Raw genomic sequence first — 21,946 nt, 5'->3', positions numbered from 1 at the left:
CAGAGGACCTCCTGAGCTGACCTCCTGGTCAGTGATCTCTCCGGCTACTCTGCTGGGTCCCTCAGGCAGAGCACAAGTATGAAGAATCAGGGTGGAGTGGGGTGTACAGGACCCAGGGTCTGAGAGCTCGGGGTTCACATCCGGGCTCCTCAGTTCCCAGCTCACACGTTGTAGTTTCATAGTGTGAGGTAAATATGGACCACCCTGCTGAGTTACGAGGATGATATGAGAGGCTGTGGAGACTAACACACCTGGCACAGAGCCTGTCCCTGGGACTCTGTAAATACCCGTTACGTGATATCAGGGTAACAGGGAAAAGACAGAGAAGCAGCGTGCTTTATCCTCCTTACCCCATTCCACCTAAGAGAGGAAGATGGCGGGGCAGGGAGGAGGAGAAAGTAGAAGATGGAAGAATCCTTCCACTCTGTGCTCCATAAATCCAGAATTTAGAAAACGTAAAATTTGCATTCTGTAACTTAGTGCTTCTCCCTATTCTCTCTCACCTTGGGTATCAAGGCGTCCTCTTGGGAAGCTTTTGCTTCTTCATCTTTGAATACACATTTGCCATTTCTCCTCTGATTGCTTTAGGAGGGAAAGAGATCACACACTGTAGACCATGACAAGAAGGCTGAGCGTTTGAGTTTGGTGTTGTAATCAGATTCGAGTGATGACAAAGGAATGTGTTCTGTGTGGAGCAAGGAGACTGTATCTAGGTGGGGAACAGTTGGACCGATTGGTTGTAATTTTGTTTTTTGTTTAAGCTGGGATCTTTTTCTTAATGAGCTCAAGGAGAACTTGGTCCTGTTGTGAGGGTCCTGTGGAAGTGTTCTAGAAAGCCAGGAGCCTGAATCAGTCAGGCCTCTGGCTCCTCTGGCCAAGTTTGCCTGTGGTGTTCCCAGAGCTGCGAATCAGCCACCATGCAGGGCAACCCCTCAGCCCCCACACTGCCAGAGGAAGCCCTCCGTCCACATCTGGAGGCTGCGTCAGAAGCCCTCTACCCGGTCCTCAGGGGGCCGTGAGTGAGGTGCCTCCGTCCTTAAGCCAGGTCAGCCCCCCACTCCCAGATCCTAGCTCTCAGTTCATAGGATGCATGCCCTTTGAGCTTTATGCAAGAACCTCAGAGCCAAAAAGGATGTTTATGTAAATCATGTCCAATCCTCTTATTTTACTAAGAATTTGAAATCCAGAGAAATTCAACATTTTGCTCCAAAGACCATGAATTAGTGTTGTAGCCTGGCCTGGAACCCAGATTTCCTTGCACCCAGTCTGGTCTCCCCTGAGAGGCCAGTGTGGGTCACCAGAAAGAGAGGTGGGGTGGGGTCTGAGCAGATGACAGGGTAGGTGTGTGCAGTGGGTTGAGGAATGTCATCTCTGAGTGACTGGGACAGGGGGCCAGGGAGTGGGGAGGCGGATAGGGGAACAGGAGCACAGAAGGGACCTGTGATGCTTCCGGGGACTTGGACCACTCTGAGGTTGAGGTCCTTAGTCTTGTTCACATCTCCAGGACTTCCTGCTGTTTTTTTTACCCTATGGAGAGTTTATTTGGGGTTTCAAGGCTTTGGCACACACCCAAAGCTGGACAAGAACCTTGCTAACTCCTTGGGAGCACCAGGTATTTGTGGATCCAGATGGATTAATAGCTCAAGGGAGGCTGGGGTCAGACTCCTGGGGGTCTTCTGTGAACTGCAGATAGAAAGGCAACTGAGCAAGGCTTCCTGCAGGACTGCTCACTTGGGGAGAATAAAACCAGCAGTCCAGGCCAAGGGGGGCAGTTTGTGAGTGTGTGTGCAAATACAGACGCAAAACAGTTTCCAGATCAGCAACTAACCCTGCTTGCTGTCGGAGGGGTTGGGGGGGTGGAGTGCAGCTTGTGTGTGGGGGGGCTGCTGATGGCTGTTTTTCTAAACATGTGGGAAAAAAAAAAAAACCTCGAATGTATCTCCAAGAGGTTGAAACGTGCTTGGCATAGGATAATGCTCTCTTTATTCTTAATCTTGGCTGAGGTCATAATTAGAACTTTGTCTACTTTTAGGCTTAAGTACAGGCATGGGAGGGTTCAGAGCCTCACTATCCAGTAGGAATATAATGTGAATCATGTATGTAATTTAAACTTTCCTGGTAGTAAAATGGAATAAGTGAAATTAATTTTAACAATGCATTTAATTTAGTCCAACATAGCTACTATAGTATTTAAACTATTAATGTAATTCTATGGTAGTATATAATCAATCTAATTATTAGTGATATAGTTTACATTCTACATTTTGTGCTAAGTTTTTGAAACCCAGTTTATATTTTTACACTTACAGCACATTTCATACTGGCCATATCTCAAGTGTTATTGGCTACCATATTAGCATAGGTTCAGAGGAAAAGATATATAAAGCTGTACACAGTTAGAAATGGGGCCGGGGGAGGTACACCTGCGTGGCTCAGTTGGTTAAGTGTCTGCCTTTGGCTCAGGTCATGACCCTGGGGTCCTGGGATCAAGCCCCGCATTGGGCTCCCTGCTCAGTGGGGAGCCTGCTTCTCCCTCTCCCTCTGTTGCTCCCCCTGCTTGTGCTCACTCTCTAAAATGAAATAAAATAAAATAAGATAAAATAAAATAAAATAGAAAATGGGCAGGGAAAGAAAAATAAATGCCTCAAGGAAAAAAATCTGAAGGTAAATGGCCTTCAAAGTGAAGGGCAAATCCCTGCCTCGGATATCAGTGGTCTCCATCTCTCCTGAGGGTCCACATTGCCACACACACCCCCTATCAAAAACTGGTTTCTATCCCAACTACATGATATGTTTGATTTAAATGTAAGGAATGTATTTCAAACAGGGAGAAGTTGAACCTTAGGTAATAGGATAAATGTTTATCTTGCTCTTGTCCTTTCTTCCACAAACTGTGGGTAAGGAGTCCAATCATCCTTACCTTTCGGGGATGACTGAAGTTTGTACTAGATGTCAACTTTGTCTAGATGTGAAGGCAATGATAGCGATTATCCTCTGATTTGCATATGACCTGAAACCAAGGAAGGTATTAGCTGGGTCAGTATCCCTTCCAGTACTGTGCATCCTTAAGTTAAGGACTGGACCGTATCTGTTACCACACACTGTACCTTTTACATAAAGAAAAAGTATTCAGGAAGAGAAGTGACCTATTGTCACAAAGGGCAGAAGCTAGGTGTTGTTGTGGTCTTAGCTGTCCCAGCGGGACTCAAGAAGAAAGTGGTGTATGTCACTTAGACACCGAGCACTCAGTATTCAGTGACTTTGTCCCCTTGTGCAAACTTCATGCTTCCTTGAGCCTTAAAAGTCCTTTTCCATCTTCTCTTAGTCAAAGGGTTAATGTAAAAGTCAGATGAGGTCATGGATCTCTATGTGCTTTGAAAGCTGGGAGTGTGTGTTTGTTTTTAAGTGCTTTGCAAAAAAGGGCTAGTAAAATATTCGGGTCCTTTTTAACATATCTGATGTACCAAACCTCTCTTAATCAACAAATATTTGCTTGATGATCAAGTCTAGTCACTCCTTGGAGATTAAGTTCACTGAAAGATGCTACAGGGCTTCTGTAAGCTTTGGCCACCATGTGTAGAGATGGTCTATATCCTCTTTCTGTTCTGCATTTGACCTGAGGTCATTAGACCACAGGACACAGTCTGGAAATATTTTGGTTATTATGAGAACTTTCATTTTCATGAGGTGTGACCCACATTCATCAGTCTTGGCACATTCCAGCCAAAGAATCTCAGTGAAGGATAATTAAGGTCCCCTACAGCCTTACTCTCCCAGATTGATCTGTGGGCCAGCATCAGAGGCATCATCAGCAGAAATGTAGAGTCTTGAGGGCATGTGCTGGAATGACAAGGGGTGTGATATAACTGATGAATCACTGACCTCTACCTCTGAAACTAATAATACACTACATGTTAATTAATTGAATTTAAATAAAATTAAAATAAAAAAAATTTTTTTTTAAAGATTTTATTTATTTATTTGACAGAGAGAGATCACAAGCAGGCAGAGAGGCAGGTAGAGAGAGAGGAGGAAGCAGGCTCCCCGCTGAGCAGAGAGCCCGATGCGGGGCTCGATCCCAGGACCCTGGATCATGACCCGAGCCGAAGGCAGCGGCTTAACCCACTGAGCCACCCAGGCGCCCCAAAATAAAAATTTTTAAATGTAGTCTCAGGATGCACCCCAGGTGTGTCCACTCAGACTCTGCCTGTTAACAGGGCTCCAAGCTGATAGCAGCACACACAAAGGGTTGAGAAGCCATTCCCCCACAGCATCCCACCGAGTGATAGCACAGTGGCTGGGATCGGCTGCTCCCTTCCTCTCCAGGCAGCCCTTCTACCGGACAGCTCGAACTTCTAGAGTTTTCCCTCCTGTCAAAATCCTCCTGTCAGAGTACATTTCCTTCTTCTGCCCCGTTAAAGCCCACATAGCAAGTGCTTGGAAATACTGTTACTTTGGCGATGACCTGAGATCAAGGAAGGGATTACACAGAAGCCTTGATCCAGAAGCTGGATGGGTGGTGATTGGGGCCACACAAGGTCACCTGGCAAAGACCAGCAGGTCCTGAGATGTTAGAGAAGGACCCTGAAAAGGCCTCTGGCAGGTCTGGCTCCTCCTTTACTCCTGCCAGAGTCCAGGGTTTAAAGGATTGGCATCTTGAAGAAGTTTACAGAACTTGAAGAGGTTTCCCAAAAGGACAGGAATACAGAAGTGATGTCTGGGGTGGCATTTGGTCCTCTGAGACATGCTAAAGGATGAGGCCATTTACAGCGGAGATGAACACGAAGGGATGGTGTGGTGACACACGAGGGCCAGCCCAGCAGCTTGACCTCTTGCTAGCTTTACGGCATTGGGGCATGCCCCAAACTCCCCCCTCCCCCAGCATCAGCTTCCTGGGTTTTAAAATCAAAAGAATGATAAACCCTGTTCTGCCTATCTCCAGGGTTTCTGTGGGACTCGTGGAAAATAATACCCGTGAGCACTCTTAATGACGTGAGAAATGGTCTAAGGATGAAAGATCCAGTGGGACAGTAGATGAATCCAGAAGACAGATCTATCACTGACTTGCTGTGTGACCTCAGGGGAGGCCCTGGGCCTCTCTGTGAATCAAGTGGGTCATATATAAAAGATCTGAGTGTCCTCCTAGAAGGCCCCGAGTTACCAGGGCTTGTTGCTATTGGTACACGTTACCTAGAGGGTTTTTCCAAGAAGCATGGCTCTTCAAATACCTATTTAGGGAGATTTCTTAGAGCTTGGAATTGAATCCTTTCTCAGGGAGATGGTTCCAGACACTCTTCCTAGCCTATCCTGTGGGAGACCCACTTTAAAAATGCGTCTGCCTGGCCATAATTGCACCTGCGTTTCCATGTCAGCAGGTGGTAGCTGAGCCGGTGGGTGAAGAGTGATGGGTTCATTTCTGCAGCTGTGTCAGGACACCCCGTCCTATTTCTGGAAGCAAGCTCTGCCCTGTGAGATATCTGAACTCCTACCTGGCTGGAGGGTATCCTGTGCAGACTTCTCCGGGGGAACAGTCTTGTCAGATACTTCAGATACCACCAAGGAGTTTATCAGAAGCATTTCTGTTTGTTTTCATAAGTACGCAGATGTGGCATACCTGTTAGTTTTATGAGCCTTCGTTGCCAGCGGAGGCTTCCAGTCAGCAAGATAACTGAAACTGGCTTTGGTGCAGCAGCCCCTCCGCAGATGCTCGCCAGTTGAGAGCAAAAGGACCAGTGTGTGTGTCTGTGGAGGCTCATAACTGTTCCCTAAGGCAGCCCTTCTGTGTCTTTCTCTCCTGCCGGTCTGGGCACCTTGTGTTCATGCTCAGCTCACTGTGCTCATATCCCTAACCTCCCATTCCAGTGCCTGGATGCTTGCTTCTAATTCTATACATTGCATTTTCTCCTGTGCGCCCACCATGTTGTCATGGAAACTCGATGGCCGTAGGCCATGAGTCTCCTGCGTCATCGAGTGTGATGGTGTGGTATGTGTATTTGCTCACACTTTTATTTTGAATCCGTTCCAATGTGACATCTGCTAAAATGTCTCCCTTATAATTTGCTTGGTGATCACAGCCTTCTCATCATTCATTGAGAGCAGGACCTGATCTCACAGAATCTGAAAAGAGCTATGTGGTAAGATGCCTGTTGAATAAGACCGTAGCTTTCCTAAAGAGAATCCTTACTGACTTCTAGAGTCTCAGCTGGAGTAATGCCTGGCTAACTCGCAGAGCCATTATTTGCTAGAGTTATATGGCTCTTGTCCCAGAGGGAAATGTTAGGCCCACCCCTTCCCTCTCAGAGAGCAGAGGAATTTAGAGACAATATCTGTACTCTGCCTACATGTGGGATGAAAGTAACGGTTAGTGCATGATCGGGGAATCCATACTTGCATTTCTATCCTGAAGTTATTCCATTTGTGACAGTTGCTCACTAATTATAGGCTTTTATACTGCTGCCTTTTTTTTTAATATTCATACTAAATTCCATATTCTTCTGTATCTTACCTGTTTTTTCCATGCTTACACCTGGATCCCTCCTGCACTCCACTACTGGAATATCTATTTTTTTTTAACCTGGATCTTCAACTCTGTTGTTTCCCTGGACTTATGTGCTTCGTCTGGAATGTTACATTTCTTCCTCTCTCTTTTTTTTTGTTTTTTGTTTTTTGTCCCCATGTTGACTGTTTATGGGGGTTTCTGGATATCGGGGCCACTCACAGGAAGCAGTTTGCAATGAGATCATAAACATTGCCGAAAAATCTGTTCATTACTGCAGCACTGTCTCTCATCCCCTTGACTTTCATCACAAGGTATCCCCTTCTGACAATAAATCATCTTTAATCATTTCTCAGCAACCTCAAGCCCAGCAGCGAAGAGTCACCCCAGATAGGAGTCAAACCTCACAAGATTTGTAAGTACACTTGAACTTCCTTTCTCATGTTTTTAGTAGACTGTTGGCTTTAAAAAATGGGTCATTGACCAAGTATGGGGCAGCTATCTGGGGGAATGAACAAGTCACCCCAAGCTTCTCTGAGGATTTCTAGTTGAGGCCATGTTTCCCATCAGCCAACACGAAGCAGGTGCTGGGCTAGTAACTAAAGGAGGTCACAGACTACTGGAAGATAGAGACCAGGAAAGAATGAACTGCCATCCAGGGGCAAATGAGGGCAATGGTGACTGGCTTCAGTCCTAGTATTGTGGGAATATAGAGGAAAGAGTTATTCATTCTGCCTAGAGGAATAGAGTTGTTCTACTCATTAAAAAAAAAAAAAAATCGTTGAATATCTCCTGTGCTGTTAGCATGTAAGGGTAAACTCCATTCCCAGAAGAAGAGAGATTTGGAATGAGCATTGAAAGACACATTGAAGGAGCCCCTGGCTGGGTCGGTCAGTAGAGCATGCAACTTGATTTCAGGGTCATGAGTTCAAGCCCCATGTGGATGTAGAGCTTACAGAAAGAAAGAAGAAGGAAGCGGGGGGGGGGGGGGGGGGGGGAAGGAGGGAGGGAGGGAGGGAAGGGAGAGAAAGGAAAGAAAAGAAGACAAACTGGATTTGAGAGCTGGAACAGGGAAGTAAAAGGTCTTCTCAGATGAGGAAACCGTACATGCAAAGACCCAGGGTAGATGGTGTGTTTGGGGAACTCGGAGAAGGCCCATGTGGGGAAAGGACTCAACGGAACAGCACCCTAAGCAGCATGAAGCCCATCCAAAATTAGAGTTGATTGGGGGACCCAAGCAGTGAGGTTCTGGGACCTTGGCCCACCTGTCTCCACTATGTGGGAGTGAGGATAGAGAAGCAGGTATCCAGAGTCATCTCCCAGAGCTGAGGTTAGCAAGGTAGCCGTCGTGGAAGTGAAGGGGAAGATGAGGCATTCTGAGGAGTCCAAGTTGGATGGACACAGCAGGCAAGTATGGAAACATCAAAAATGTATTCGCTTTCTAACTGAAAGCTACCTGCAACTCTTCGTGCCTCGTTGCAGAACTTCTTTCTGGTAGACAGAGGCATCTACTGATTATCAATACACTTGGATAAATGTATAAAATTAAATGGTCCCTTAGTTTTAGCAGAGGAAAATGAACCTCTCCTTCCCGGGGACTGGCTTCTCTTCCTCGTTTCTAGTTTCATTTGCTCACTCACTGGAATTCGCTGGCATCTACTGGAAATGGTAGCTGGTTGGCTCATTTGCAGAGTTTTGCCCGCTACTGTTGTGTTTCAGAATAGTAATACACAGAATCGTGAAAATGCTGAATAAGTGAATAAGTGAAAACAAACTTTTCCATGTCAGATTTCATCACAAGTAGGGCCAGCATCCTCCAGTGAGCTGTTGTCAGGACAGACAGAACAGCACAGACCAGATTGCCTTAGGCCAACTAACAAGTAAATAAAAATCTTACTCCCAAACATTACTGGGATAGAAAGAAAGCAAAAAGCTTTCAAGAATTTTGGGAAAGGGACATCACATTTAAAAACAATTAACAAGGGGCACCTGCCTGGCTCAGTCAGAAGAGAGTTCAGCTCTTGATCTCGGGGTCAAGAGTATAGAGATTACTTAAATGAATAAATAAAAACTTGTAGGGGCACCTGGGTGGCCTGGACGGTTAAGCGTCTGGCATGATCCCAGGGTCCTGGGATCCAGCCCTGCGTCAGACTTCCTGCTCAGCAGGAAGCCTGCTTCTCCCTCTCCCACTCCCCCTGCTTGTGTTTGTTCCCTCTCTCATTACCTCTCTCTGTCAAGTATATTTTTTAAAAATCTTAAAAACTTTAAAAAAGGGGCACCTGGGTGGCTCAGTGGGTTAAAGCCTCTGCCTTCGGCTCAGGTCGTGATCTCGGGGTCCTGGGATCAAGCCCCACATCAGGCTCTCTGCTCAGCGGGGAGCCTGCTTCCTCCTCTCTCTCTCTGCCTGCTTGTGATCTCTGTCAAATAAATAAAATCTTTTAAAAAAAAACTTTAAAATATAAAAACAATGAAATATGTATTAGCATATTAAGAAACTCAAGGTAAGCAACTGTAATGTACTTTTTATATCTTTATATCAATACACCTATATATATACATATATATGCATATATATAGAAAAATTTTTTTATGCTCTCCAATGTATATGACCAGAATATAGATATAGTGTCTATCTCTGGACCTAAGTTACTTCTTCTTCTTCTTTTTTTTTTTTTTTTAACTTCTGATTGTCCCTGATAATCTACATACATTCTCCTATGTTAAGAAAAAGAAAAAACTTTGGTTAACTTTAAAGAGGGGGCATCTGGGGTGACTGGGTGGCTCAGTGGGTTAAAGCCTCTGCTTTGGGCTCAAGTCATGATCCCAGCCTGCATCTGGCTCTCTGCCCACCCCCCCACCTGCCTCTCTGCCTATTTGTGATCTCTGTCAAGTAAATAAATAAAATCATATTTAAAAAAAAATAGAGGGGTAATCTATGGGACACCTGAGTGGATCAGTGGGTTAAGCCTCTGCCTTCAGCTCAGGTCATGGTCTCAGGGTCCTGGGATCAAGCCCCGCATCGGGCTCTCTGCTCAGCAGGAAGCCTGCTTCCCGCCCCCACCCCCACCTGCCTTTCTGCCTGCTTGTGATCTCTGTCAAATAAATAAATAAAATCTTTAAAAAAAAAAATAAAGTGGCAGGATCTAAACAAAATGTTTACCTCCTGTAATTAAAAGGAAACTAAATAAAAGGACTTGTCATAATCTTACTCGTCAGAGGCTCCCCATCCCTAGCAGTCTTCATTTCCTTATTCTATGCTGAGTGGATCTCCCCAAAGTCTACCCTGCCAGGGAAGTAGCCAGTAAAATACTTCCATCCCCACTGATGAGTATGAAACACTACCCATGTGTTGGTTTAACTGAATTGGGCTTTAAAAATTCATTATTTGATCCTGTCAATGTTTGAATTAATGTCTCTCATTTTTAGGTTTAGCTACCAAGCATTGTATAGCTATATACCCCAGAATGATGATGAATTGGAACTCCGAGATGGAGATATTGTTGATGTCATGGAAAAATGCGATGATGGATGGTTCGTTGGTAAGTGATCTCCTCATGCTTTTCTTACTAGTTGTGTATCGAAGGAGTAACTAGGAGCCACAAGCCACGCAAAAGGCAGTCCTCGCTGCACAGAAAACAGAACCTTCTCGGATCGGGGTCTGCTGTCGGGCGTACTGGGTCACCCACGTTATGCTTGCTCTGAAGACTGTGCGGGTGACAGTAATGGTACCAGACCAAAATCTAAACATGCCAGTGCAGCTGCACAGGGGGGCAGTTGTCAGATTACTGGAGTTCTGTTTGTATTTCTGTTGTGCGTTTTTTCTGTTCTACATTTGAAAATTTTATTTATTTTATACTCTTAGGAAACAACACAAGAGAATTTGAGCGTAGGTCTCAACCGTGAAACTCAAGCGTATGTGTAGACATTCCAAAGACTTTATTTACTTATTTACAGGCTTCCCATAACTTTAATCAAAGCAACATGCTTAATTAAAACAAAAGATTCACCATTAGAGAACAGGAGAAAGATCAATATTTTTTGAGATTTTACTACAAAGCAGATACTTGCTCAATATACTTTGTTATTGATGTTCTCGATAAACAGCCCGTGACGCAAGAATTATCTGGAGTTCACAGACTCAAAAACTGAAGCCCAAAGTGGTGACATAAGTATCCCGGGTCACCCAGGTAGCCAGTCGTGGGTCCAATACTCAGATTCAGGAGTATCTGTCCCCAAGCTTCTGTTCTTTCTCCTCAGGCACAAATATGCTCTTGGGAGCCACTGATTCACTTTTTGCCTCTGTTTTCCCCTTGTACAAATGGCTTTACCTTTATCTTCTTTCTAAGACCAGCTCCTTCCTGATCTCTCTGGAAAATCCTTGTTAACGTGTAGTCCTCTCAGGGCTGGGGTAGTGAGAATGGCAAGGCCACAGCAGACATGGGAAGCCAGAAAGATTTGCCTGGGACTTATCGGCCTCTTAGAAAGCTGCCCCATCCTCCCCAGGCCCCCAGAAGCCTGTGGCCCCTCAGCATCCTCGAACTACTCCGATCAGAAGGAAGTCAGGTCTGTGAAGTCCGCAACACTCCAATGGAGTGTTGTCAAGCTGTGACTGGAATTTAAAATTTTCTGGAAGCCACCTTAAAAGAAGTAAAATGAAACCTGTGAAACTAATTGTAGGGATATAGTTTATTAACGCTATTGCATTCAAAATATTGTCATTTGAACATGGAATCGGTATAAAAAATTGTTAGTATGAAAAGAAGAATGTGGGGTGCCTGGCTGGCTCAGTGGGTTAAAGCCTCTGCCTTCAGCTCAGGTCATGATCCCATGGTCCTGGTATCGAGCCCCACATCAGGCTCTCTGCTCAGCAGGGAGTCTGCTTCCCTCTCTCTCTCTGCCTGCCTCTCTGCCTACTTGTGATCTCTGTCTGTCAAATAAAGAAAGAAAATCTTTAAAAAAAAAAAGAAAAGGAGATTGTAAACGGTCTTCTCAGCCTTGGAATTCTGATGTGTATTTTGCAGATTGGGCGTAGCTGTTCAGACTGGGCACGTTTCCAGTGCCCGGTTGCCGCCCGTGCCAGTCGTAGGAGAGCACAGCTCTGGTGTAGATTCACTGTTAAACCCCTCCAAGACTATTTACATTTTTTTTTTAAGATTTTATTTATTTATTTGACAGAGATCACAAGTAGGCAGAGAGACAGGCAGCGAAAGGAGGAAGCGGCTCCCCGCTGAGCAGAGAGCCCGATGCGGGGCTCAATCCTGGGACCCTGGGATCATGACCTGGGCTGAAGGCAGAGGCTTTAACCCACTGAGCCACCCAGGCGCCCCCTATTTACATTTTTTATGAGAACATGAGGTGGGGTGAGGGGGATGCCTCAATCCCTCAAATGCTTCAGAATGGAGCCTAGTGCTCAGAGGAGAATCAAGTAACCCAGAGGAGCTCGTTTTTCCTGTCCATAAGGGAAAGTGCGAATCAGCTATAGGAGCGCATCTCTGGCCCTTATCATCTCAGTTCTCTGCAGCCTCCTCCAGGGTCCTCCCTCAGGGGTCAACCAGTTCTTTCAGATGTCTTTAGCGTTGATGCTTTCTTTTAGCTTCGGGCAACAGCTCCAACCTGCCGGTAGCTGTTGCTTGGAAAGCTGTGGTCCCTGGGGTCATGGAGCTGTATCCACGCCAACTGGGAAAAGGATGCAATTGTCCCAATTGTGCTGTTGGCCAATGAGTACGGACCAGGGACATGGCCTGGATCTGCCACCACCCTCAGCCCCAGCTTTTGAGAGTCAGTCCCAAGGGAAGGAGCCAGGTTAGGGATCCGGCAGTTCGGGATGTGGAACAGTGCAAGAAGGCCTCCTACCCCCGTAGCTCAGTGTTCCTGCCTCAGCGGGAGCCTTGGCGAGGTGGGCAGCAGAGACAGGAGTCGGTCCAGGGCTCAGGCATGGGCTTCTGAGAGGAATTTCCTTTTGATGTGTGCCCCTATCCAGGGGACTTTCAGAAATCCTATAGTTTAGAAATTCTAAATCCCTGGCATCTTGTGTTGAATAAATGGGTTCATCTTTTTCCAAAAAGGAGAAGTATTGGAAAGAGCAGTGGGCTGGGAGTCAGGCGTCCTGGGTTCCAAGCCTGCTTCTGATGCTTGCTAAACTGTGGGACTTAAGCTCTCTGGGCTTCCCATTCCTCATCTGGAAAGGGGGCTGGGGGTAGTCCCGAGAGTGCCTGCATGGCTTACGACTCAGCATTATTTTGCAGCGTAAAAGAGATAAGACAGGGAAAAGTGCTTTGGAAACCACATGCTGTCCTTCATGCTGCAAGGTTACCAAAGGGCTCTCTCCAGGGGTGCCTGCGTGGCTCAGTCCGTCAAGCGTCAGACTCTTGGTTTCCTCAGGTCATGGTCTCAGGGTTGTGGGATTGAGCCCCAAGTTGGGCTCCGTGCTTGATGGGGAGTCTGCTTGGAATTCTCTCTCCCTCTGCCCCTCCCCCCGCTCATGTGTGTGCACTCTCGCTCTCTCAAATAAATTAATTTAAAAAACAACAACAACAACAGAGGGCTCGCTCTGAACTCACGGGTGAGCTTTCTGATTTTGCTTATGTTCTGTTTGTTTTTCTATAGGTACTTCAAGAAGGACAAGGCAATTTGGTACTTTTCCAGGCAACTATGTAAAGCCTTTGTATCTATAAGAAGATTGAAAACCGGAGATTATTTTTTATTGGAGGATGAAGCATAACTCATGAACTGGTCTTTTTATTTAAACGTTGAGTCGGTAGGAAAACTAATGTAGTGGATAAAGTAAGAAGCAAAAGAGAGGGACAGAGAAGTATTGTGTCTAAAGCCCGAGTCTGTCTACGCTGACAGCATATCAGGCAAGCCGGACTGAGGAAAAAGGAATGAGGCAAGTCTGTATTTACTTAGCTGCTTCTGGGAGCCACTCCAAGCCTTCCCCGCCTCTCCCCTTCTTGGGTAATCTGACCTGTAACACAGTCCAGGATCAGTGAGGTCAGAAATGCCTCTTGCTGCCCTGGCCTTGACCAGCTCTGGCTCGACGTGGCCATTTAGCCAGAAGCAGCCCTCGGGACACCAGGCAGATCCCCAGCCGTTCTCCAAAGGCTCCGTACCCCAGCCATCCCAGAGCCCACCGGTTTCCCAACGTTGCTGGAAATCTGCTTAGGCAGCCGAGGCCTCCCCTGGACAGTGGTGGAGGCTACGAGGCTCTCCAAGACCATGTGCCTCGTTCCTGGGGAACATGGGGCAATGGAGGGAGCATGAAGGTGCCTTGTGCACTGAGCCTGCATGCACCATGGCCCTCGACGCCCCTGGTGTTCAGACAGAAAAGCACATGAGGTTTGCTGGTGGAAGTGGGGTGCCCAGGTCAGGTAGTTAAAGTTGTGTTTCCAAGTGGTAACGTTAGGAAGTTCTGTAGCTATCAAGGTCGCTTGCGACGTGACCCTTTCCCATATCACTGACTTTTGTAAATGGTTACCTTCGGCACAATTTCATTTACCAGATTGCCAGTGCTAACCTTTCTTTTCTGGATTGTTTTTGGTCAGGGCATTTTGAGGTGGCTAGGCCTGTTCTCTCAGAGAACCAGGGATGGCGTTCAGTGAATTGTTGAACAGACACCATCGCATGCTGGACGCTGGCGCCACCGAGGAGCAGGACATGCCCCACGCCCTACACTCACTGTGTCCTCATTTGTACTCCCCGAAGCAGGTTCAGGAACCGCCCACAAGGTAGTCACCCAGGGTCCCCACCCTGGTGAGGCTTCTTTTCAGAGCAGAAGGCACAGAGGCTGTGGCCCTATGTGCGAGGTAGTGATTCTGCTGCTCCCAGGAGGTCTGTCCTCTGTGGGGTCACGTGGGAGAAAGGAGGCCCCTGTGACACCCCGAGTGCTCAGTCACAACTCCATCCATCTTGAGGATGTTGGTCAGCCTCTCTGTTAGGTCCCTTGAAGAAATAGGGACTGGCCCATCTGCCTGTCGGGAACTCACAGGTGACGGGAGAGGCAGACACACAAAACTACTGGGTCAAGAGAGACTGTGATATGTGCTGAGAAGGGTATGAGAGAGGAGGAGGTTATCTTTCCCTGGAGAGACTCTAGAAAGCATTGTCGTGTTTCTCTCTCCATGAGCTCACTCTTGAACAACTAGGCTGCTGGAAGAACCTTTGTCTGAGGGTAGTTTATGGCCAGAAATTGTTGGAACTGTTTCCAGAGTCTTCAGACTCTCATCCTCCCCCACAAATACACATCCAAGGTCACAAATAAAAAGAGCATTTCTAGGTAGGTGGACTGTGTACGGGAATCCTGGCTCTCTGCATATAGCTCAGAATTGCCCCCCAACCATTGTCCCAGAGTCTGGAGTCCTTACAAGGAGGCAGAGTCTGTCTTCAGTGCCTCTGCCTTCTGTCTCTGCCACTTACCTGCCACCCATCAGCTCTGCACCCCTGAGCCCCCATCAGACAGCCTCATTCTCTCCCTGTCCTCCTTTCAAGTCCTTGTCTCAGGAAAGAAAATGCTGCTGACTCCTTCACACTAGAGTGTAAATGACTGAAAAGAGGAATGTGTTAACTTCTTCCTGGAGACATTTGTTTTTAACTAGGACAGAGAAGAGCCTTAACCCCAAGGGATGAGGCTATGGAACTAATGGTGGGGGTAGGGGGGCCAGTGGTGGGGGAGGAGCTTCCTGGGTAGAAGGAGCCTCTCTGAGTCTTTGAATCAGACTCCCTGGAAGTCTGGAAGGTCCACTTCCCCCGGGGGGTGCTGTTTGACTCTCTCTGAGGGAATATAGTGCAAGTGCATATGCACGTGCGTTTTGCACGACAGCATTTCACTCATTTTTGGAATGTTAACTCCTATATTGGCTAACATGTTTCCTGGTCTGTCATAGATGCAAACCATTAATAATAATCTTAATCTAATAGTTCTGTTTTTGTTTTATTTTTTTTTGAGGGGTGCTTCTTGATTCAGTAGGTAATTTTGAACACCTCTTTAAATACAGCTAGAAAATAAAACCAATTTGTAAAGCCACATTCACGTATGATGCCAGCCTCACGCATTTGTAGATCTCCAGAAACCCAGGTATGCCTCACCGATTTGCCAGTCTTTAAGAAAATCATGTCAAAATTTGCATCAAACTTCAGCTTCCTATGTATGACAAAACAAGGAACCAAGGTTTCCAATTGCTCTTTTGTCCTCAGACATTTAGTAATATAAAATACCTATTTTTATGCGAGATATTTATACAGGTTTATTAATAGCAAGCGCAACTAACTGGCACCATGCCTTGCAACACATTTTGATATATTCGCCATGCTTCTGGGTAAAGGCAAGCCCCAACTACTTACTTTTGCAGTCTCTCTCGGATCAGTAAAAGAAAAAAAAAATCATATGCATAAGAAGTAGGACTGTAAATATGTATATTTAACTTTGTATAGCCCATGTACCTACTTTGTATAGAAAAATAATTTTAAAAATTTGAACTGAAGGGGGGTAAAATAAGGAAGTCATGAAGCTTTTTGCATTTTTATTTAAATGAAGGAATTCCAAATAATTCATCTGCAGATTTTTAGCACAAAAATAGCCATTGTAAAGTGTTAAAATTTCCAATAATCATTCTTTCTGGGAGAGAAGGTCATTGTTATCTCAGTTATAGGTTTTTTTGTTTTTTTAATATCGTTTTTGATTTATTTTTTGCAGTCCTATTTATCTACAGTAGGTATAAGTTCTTTTGCTAGAATAGGTCACTACAGAGAAGATTATATTCTGAGAGAAAAATAACTGACATTATACATAACCAATTAATTTAAAGTGTTGCCATTTTAATCACACATGGAGAGCATGTACTATGCCGAAACAGATTGTTCTCTTCATTTATTTTTCTTTATTGCCGTGGATCGATTTGATAAATGGGTGTGTTGAGATACTACATTTGCTGTACGTATTATTTAATAAACTTTATTCAGAATTGCGTGGCATATGTTTGTTCTTACCGTTCATTGTTTCTTTCCTTCCTTCGCCAAGTTTCTCAGGGGAGGCTTACATTTACGGCTTTGACATCACATCCTCTCCTTTTCCCTTCTTAATCACATACCATCTGGCTTTGCTCCTGGAAGACCTCACTTTTTACCTTACTCCTTTATCAATAAGCTAACTCTGTGACCTTCTCTGAATTGGCCGCTGTTGACCATCCCACCGTGCTTTCCATTCTGATTACAAAAATAATGTGTCTTTAAGAGCAAAAGTAAAACCTTATGGGGGTGCCTGGGTGGCTCAGCTCAGGTCATGATCTCAGTCCTGGGATCGAGCCCCGCATCAAGCTCTCTGCTCAGCGGAGAGCCTGCTTCCTCCTCTCCCTCTCTCTCTGCCTGCCTCTCTGCCTACTTGTGATCTCTGTCTGTCATTTAAATAAATAAATAAATAAATAAAATAAAATAATCTTTTTTTAAAAAAAAGGTAAAACCTTATAAAATGTGTGCAGCAGGTCTTGATTTGCTCCGCAAGACATGGGTATGGAAATGATACGGCATTTGGTTTTTCTAAATAGAGTTAAATCAACTATGCGCCTTCTCTTGCTTTGGTGGGTGAAAATGCAGCCTGTCCCCTCGCAAACCAAGTGTGTGAAGATGGCGTCATAGGCATCCAGCCTCCCCTGGCATCCCGTGGCTAGGACTGCTCCCATCTCTGTGGGGCGGGGCCTGCTGTGCACAAAACCAAACCTCTCCCTTCCCATGGTTCTGTCCTTCTCCACCTCTGTCAACTCAGCACTGCCACCTCTTGGGGGTGACTCTGTGGCATCCCTCTTGGTGGGCTTAGACGTCTAACAGGGGAGAAGCGTTGTCTTCCAGGGGTCTAACAGCCTCAGGACTGAGCCTGGGGTCACAGGCACTACTTTCAGGCCACTCATCCCTTCCAACAAATCCATCAGCTGTACTTTCAGAGGACGTTTAGAACCCAACTTTGTCAAGCCATTGGCACTAGAGTCCAAGCCATTTTCTCTATGGGTGCTTGTAGTCACTTTCTAACTCGCCTTCCTACTTCTGCCCTTGCTGCCTCTACTCTGGTCTTAAGAGCAACCAGAACGATCATTTTAAAGTCTATCCAAAACCCTCTAAGGGCTTCTTAAATCACTGAGGGGTACCATGGCCTCAGGTCCATTGGTACACTGTCCCACCCCCTCCCTTACCTCTGGCTTCATTTCTTCTTCCTTATGGGCTCAGACTCATCAAGCACCCTTCAAGTTCAGAGTCTTCCATCTCTCTTCTGTGCCTGGAAGACCCTTGCTGCTGAAGCTTTCTTCATGGCTTTCTTCCTCTCTTTACATCTTTACGTTGCCTTCTCAACAAGGCTTTCTCTGACCACTTTATGTATAAGAGGACCCTACTGTTTCCACCCAGCATCCTCTCCCCCTTTTCTTCCTCTGTGCTTCATAACTCATCAGCATCTGATCATTTGTTTCACAATCCTGTAAAATCCTTGAGGTTATTGATTCCATTTGGCTTTTATGTGCCCAGCACCAAGAAGAGTGCCTAATATAGTTGGCACTCAGTCACTTGATCAAGTAAATGGATAAGTAAATGAACCCCTGGGGCCAGAGATCTTAGAACTCACAATACTAATAAGGAAGGAAGGGATGTGTTATCAGTCCTTTTTCTTGTAGCAGCAGACATAGAACAGCAATTAATCTCAAATTATTCTAGACTCATACAAACAACAGGTTGAGAATTTTCTGTAATTACATTCACCTCCCCACCGAGATTACTACAGTTGACTACCCTTTGTATGGTCCTCTGCACTTTCTTTGCACAGTACACACACACACACACACACACAGACACACACACACGTCTATAAACAAAAGCTTTGCATAGTCTTATACACTACCCCCCCCTTAACAATAGAGCTTGGACATGTTTCCATAATTTACTTAACCAATCCCCTATTGATGCAAACATTGCCAGCTTTTCCCCCCACAATAAACAATGCTGCATTGAATACAATTATTGGCTCAAAGAGCAAGAACATTTCAAATCTTGAGATACTGCCAAATTGCCTTCCAAAGTGTATCACATCGGTTTAATCTCCCGCCAAGCCCATGGGAGTGTCTGTTTTCCCACCACCCAGTCATCTGCTTCCATGGAAAGCTGTTCCTTGGTTCGTCTGCCTTTTCGCTGGTCAGCCCTCTTTCTAGATCTTTACTTGCATTCCCAGCTGTCTTATTTTCTTTTAACACATGCTCCTTCAGGGAGTAGATCCCTCACAATGTAATTTGGCGGAAAGAGTCAGTTGTCTGAGGGCTCCCGTCAATGATAATTGGTAGAAACCTAACGCCACTGGCCATTCTTGGGTCAAGCCGCTGGAAAGAAGGGAGTTGGAACCAGCCTCAGCAGGAGTGAATCCAGATTCTCAAACTCTCTTATTTGTCTTGTTCTTGGCAGTGTTGACTTGTTTGGCTCCATTTTCACCTACCGACTGCTGCAGTAGGAAACATGAGCTGTAGGCAGCTCTGGGCTCATTCTTACAGGTCTCTGACTCCCTTTTCTAGGGAAAAAGGCCTTCCCGTTGCGCTTCCCTGAAAACAATTCCAGACCCTGCCAGGTCCAACTTGGCTGGTCGTCCTTCCTTTGACTAATCGCTGGCCAAAATGGGTGTAGTATGAGTGATAGCCTCACCAACATCATGTGGACTGGGGGAGAGGAGGAGACCAGGGGAGGGGTGTGCTGCTCTAAGAAGGAAGAAGGCATCTGGATCGATAACTCAATGTTCCCCTGTGCAAGCAAGGCTCTGAGCGTTACTGTGACAAGCTTTGGAAAATGGCATACCTTTGCCCTCTCAGTACAAATGCTCGTGAGCTGAATGCAGGCTGTGTGCTGAAACCCTTTGGCCAAAGTCTTGAGAATAACATGGTGGAGAACACAAGATGACCCCCCAGACAAGGGGTTTGATGTGACCCTGAAGGAATGGCACAACTGTATCACATGCTAAAAATACTAGGACTCCTCTGAAGGAAAAAGGATTAGCATCTCAAAAGTCATGAAGAATGTTTGTATGAGTTGTACCCAAGTTTTTTTGCCAGGTCTTGGCATGTTGCGATCAAACCTGTCTTGGGAACACTTGGCTGAGGCCCTTCAGACAAATGAAAGGAGTTACTACTACCACAAGTCATATGTGGCATGGATTAGCCAGGTGGGAGGTTCGGATTGAACATACTCTAGAAAATTGACGATGAACCCATAGATGGAAGAGCCTGTGATGAGCCACCCGAATGCCACGTGACGCTGGTTTATGCTGTCTGTCCTGGGGCACGAGTACTCTGCTCCTCTAGCACTCTTACCCTGACATCAGCAGAGGCAAAATACTGGGTACATTAAGAGTCTCTGGCCCCTCTGGCTTACTGGTTTTTAAAGTGATACCAAAAGGGGTGCTTGCCTGGCTCAGTCAGTGGAGCATGCAACTCTTGATCTCGGGGTCATGAGTTCAAGCCCCGTGTTGGGCATGGAGATTCCTTTTTTTAAAAATGAAACTGACGAACTTAAATGAATCTGTAAAAAAGAGGGAGAAGTGAGAATCGTCTTCTAGATAGTAGCCTAAATCACATAGATTGACATGACCTTGTATCATCAAGGTCACTGGATCTCCAAGGGTGTCCCGTGGGCCTGTTGGAGTCCCTAGGCCCTTTCAGCAGATTTATAAAGCCAAAACTGTCTTCATAATAATGCCAAGATGCTCGTGGTAGCCAGCTTCCACGAATACCTCTGGTGATCCCTACCTCCAGTATTCACGCCCTTCTGCACTCTGCCAAGGCTGGTCTGGGGAACCTATAGATTACAGCACAAGAAATATCATGTCACTTCCAAGACTAGGTCATACAAGCCCTTGTAGCAGCTGTCTCTTGTTCATGGGGAGAAGGAGACCGCGCTTTAGAAGTTCTAAGACTGGGGTGCCTGGGTGGCTCAGTTGGTTAAGCATCTGCCTTCAACTCAGCTCTACTCGGGTCCCAGGATTGAGCCCCACATCAGGCTCTCTGCTCAGGGGGAGTCTGCTTCTCCCTCTCCCTCTGCCATCGCCTGCCCACTCTCTCTTGATTTTCTCTTTCTGCCTCTCAAATAAATAAATAAAATGTTTTTTAAAAAGAAGTTCTAAGACCTAGTTGTCGTATTGGATAAACGTGCTAATTCTTCCCAAAGGGAGAGCTATTACAACACTGGGCTGGGAGTCAGAAGACCTCGGTTCCTGTGCTGCTTCAGGTGCTTCGGTTGTGAGACCTCAGAAACACGACTCCAGTTCTCTGGGCTGGGGTTTCCTCATCGGGGAAGGGGAGACACCTGGAGCAACATGGTTTCTGTTACGAAGGAGGAAAAGGACATGATGTTTGAAAGGCAACCTACAGTGCCCAACCAGAGGATTCCTGTTCCTCCAGTGTCTACTCTGTCCCAGCATTTTTCATGCATTTTCTCATTTACTTCTCATACCAACCCTGATCTCCACTAACAACTGAGGCACCTGAGACAGAGGAGTTCAGCTCAAGGATATCTGGCACGTAACAGGTTTCGGTCTGACTCCAAAGCCGGTGTATTTTCCACTGATCGCACCCTGCTGCCTCCAAGCCAGGACAGACAGCCGGGACAGACAGCTGGGATGAGTCTGCAGACCAGTATACCTCAGAACATTGAAACTTCACCTAAAGATTATAACATCTCCAAGAATGCCCTCACAGAATAATGCTAACAGTGATGACCATTTGATGAGCACCTACTATGTGCTTAAACATTAAAAATTCAAAAACAGGTCGATTTCCTCAGTCTTCTGCCAGAGCCAAGATAGCAGCAAAGACACGGAAGAAAAATCCAGGTGCCCCCGCCGATTCCATGTCATCTTCTCTTCTACCACTCACGAGCCTCTCCAAAGTGTGGTCCAGCCTCGGTACTCAGACTTCCTCACCACACCCACTCTTTGTCACCTGCACTGCAGCTCCCCTATGTAGTGTTACAGATCTGCCAAGCTCAGAGCCCCCTGCCCAAGAATTTGTACTCCATATTATCTATCGGTTAAGAATGTCTTCAATTACAATAGCAGATGGCCCCCAAATGGGACAGCTTATGTGACAGATGTGTCTCATCTCACAGAAAAGAAGATGGGCTCTGGTTAGTCTATCTGACTCCCCTGGCCTTTCTCTCATGATGCCAAACTGGGTGGCACGGCAGCTCCAAGCATCTCATCCTCACAACTGCTTTTGAAGGCAGGAAACAAGGAGCAACAGAGGACAGAGGTTTTCTCTGCACATGCTTTCCTTAAGGAAGGAACATCTTTTCCAAAAGCCCCCCACCAGACATTTTCCCACATCTCATTGGCTGGAGCTGATCCCATGACTACTCCTTGCTGTAAAGAAACAGTCCAATGGCAGTGGGCATGGTGGAAGAGAGCTGGGGTGACTTTGGGTCACTAACCAGCAGCCATTCCTG

The 21,946-nt window shown here is 46.1% G+C and overlaps 1 protein-coding gene across 50 annotated transcripts in view; it reads left to right on the top strand.

Moving 5' to 3' along the window:
* The window catches only part of SORBS1 (sorbin and SH3 domain containing 1), a 227,861-nt gene extending 211,399 nt beyond the window's left edge, over nt 1-16,462 (top strand). For 30 of the 50 annotated variants that reach the window (XM_047703064.1, XM_047703082.1, XM_047703061.1 and 27 more), the window contains 4 exons: nt 6,075-6,134; nt 6,721-6,911; nt 9,923-10,035; nt 13,103-16,462. In XM_047703064.1, the coding sequence (XP_047559020.1) occupies nt 6,075-6,134; nt 6,721-6,911; nt 9,923-10,035; nt 13,103-13,170 (432 nt within the window). In that variant the 3' untranslated portion in view covers nt 13,171-16,462. The remainder of the gene's footprint in view (nt 1-6,074; nt 6,135-6,720; nt 6,912-9,922; nt 10,036-13,102) is intronic. The other 20 variants (XM_047703111.1, XM_047703093.1, XM_047703065.1 and 17 more) reach the window with 2 other exon arrangements.
* The last annotated feature ends 5,484 nt before the right edge of the window (nt 16,463-21,946 follow it).

Source organism: Lutra lutra, chromosome 14 (genome assembly GCF_902655055.1).
Source record: "Lutra lutra chromosome 14, mLutLut1.2, whole genome shotgun sequence".
Lineage (NCBI taxonomy): Eukaryota > Metazoa > Chordata > Mammalia > Carnivora > Mustelidae > Lutra > Lutra lutra.
This window is presented reverse-complemented; position numbering and strand designations above follow the sequence as displayed.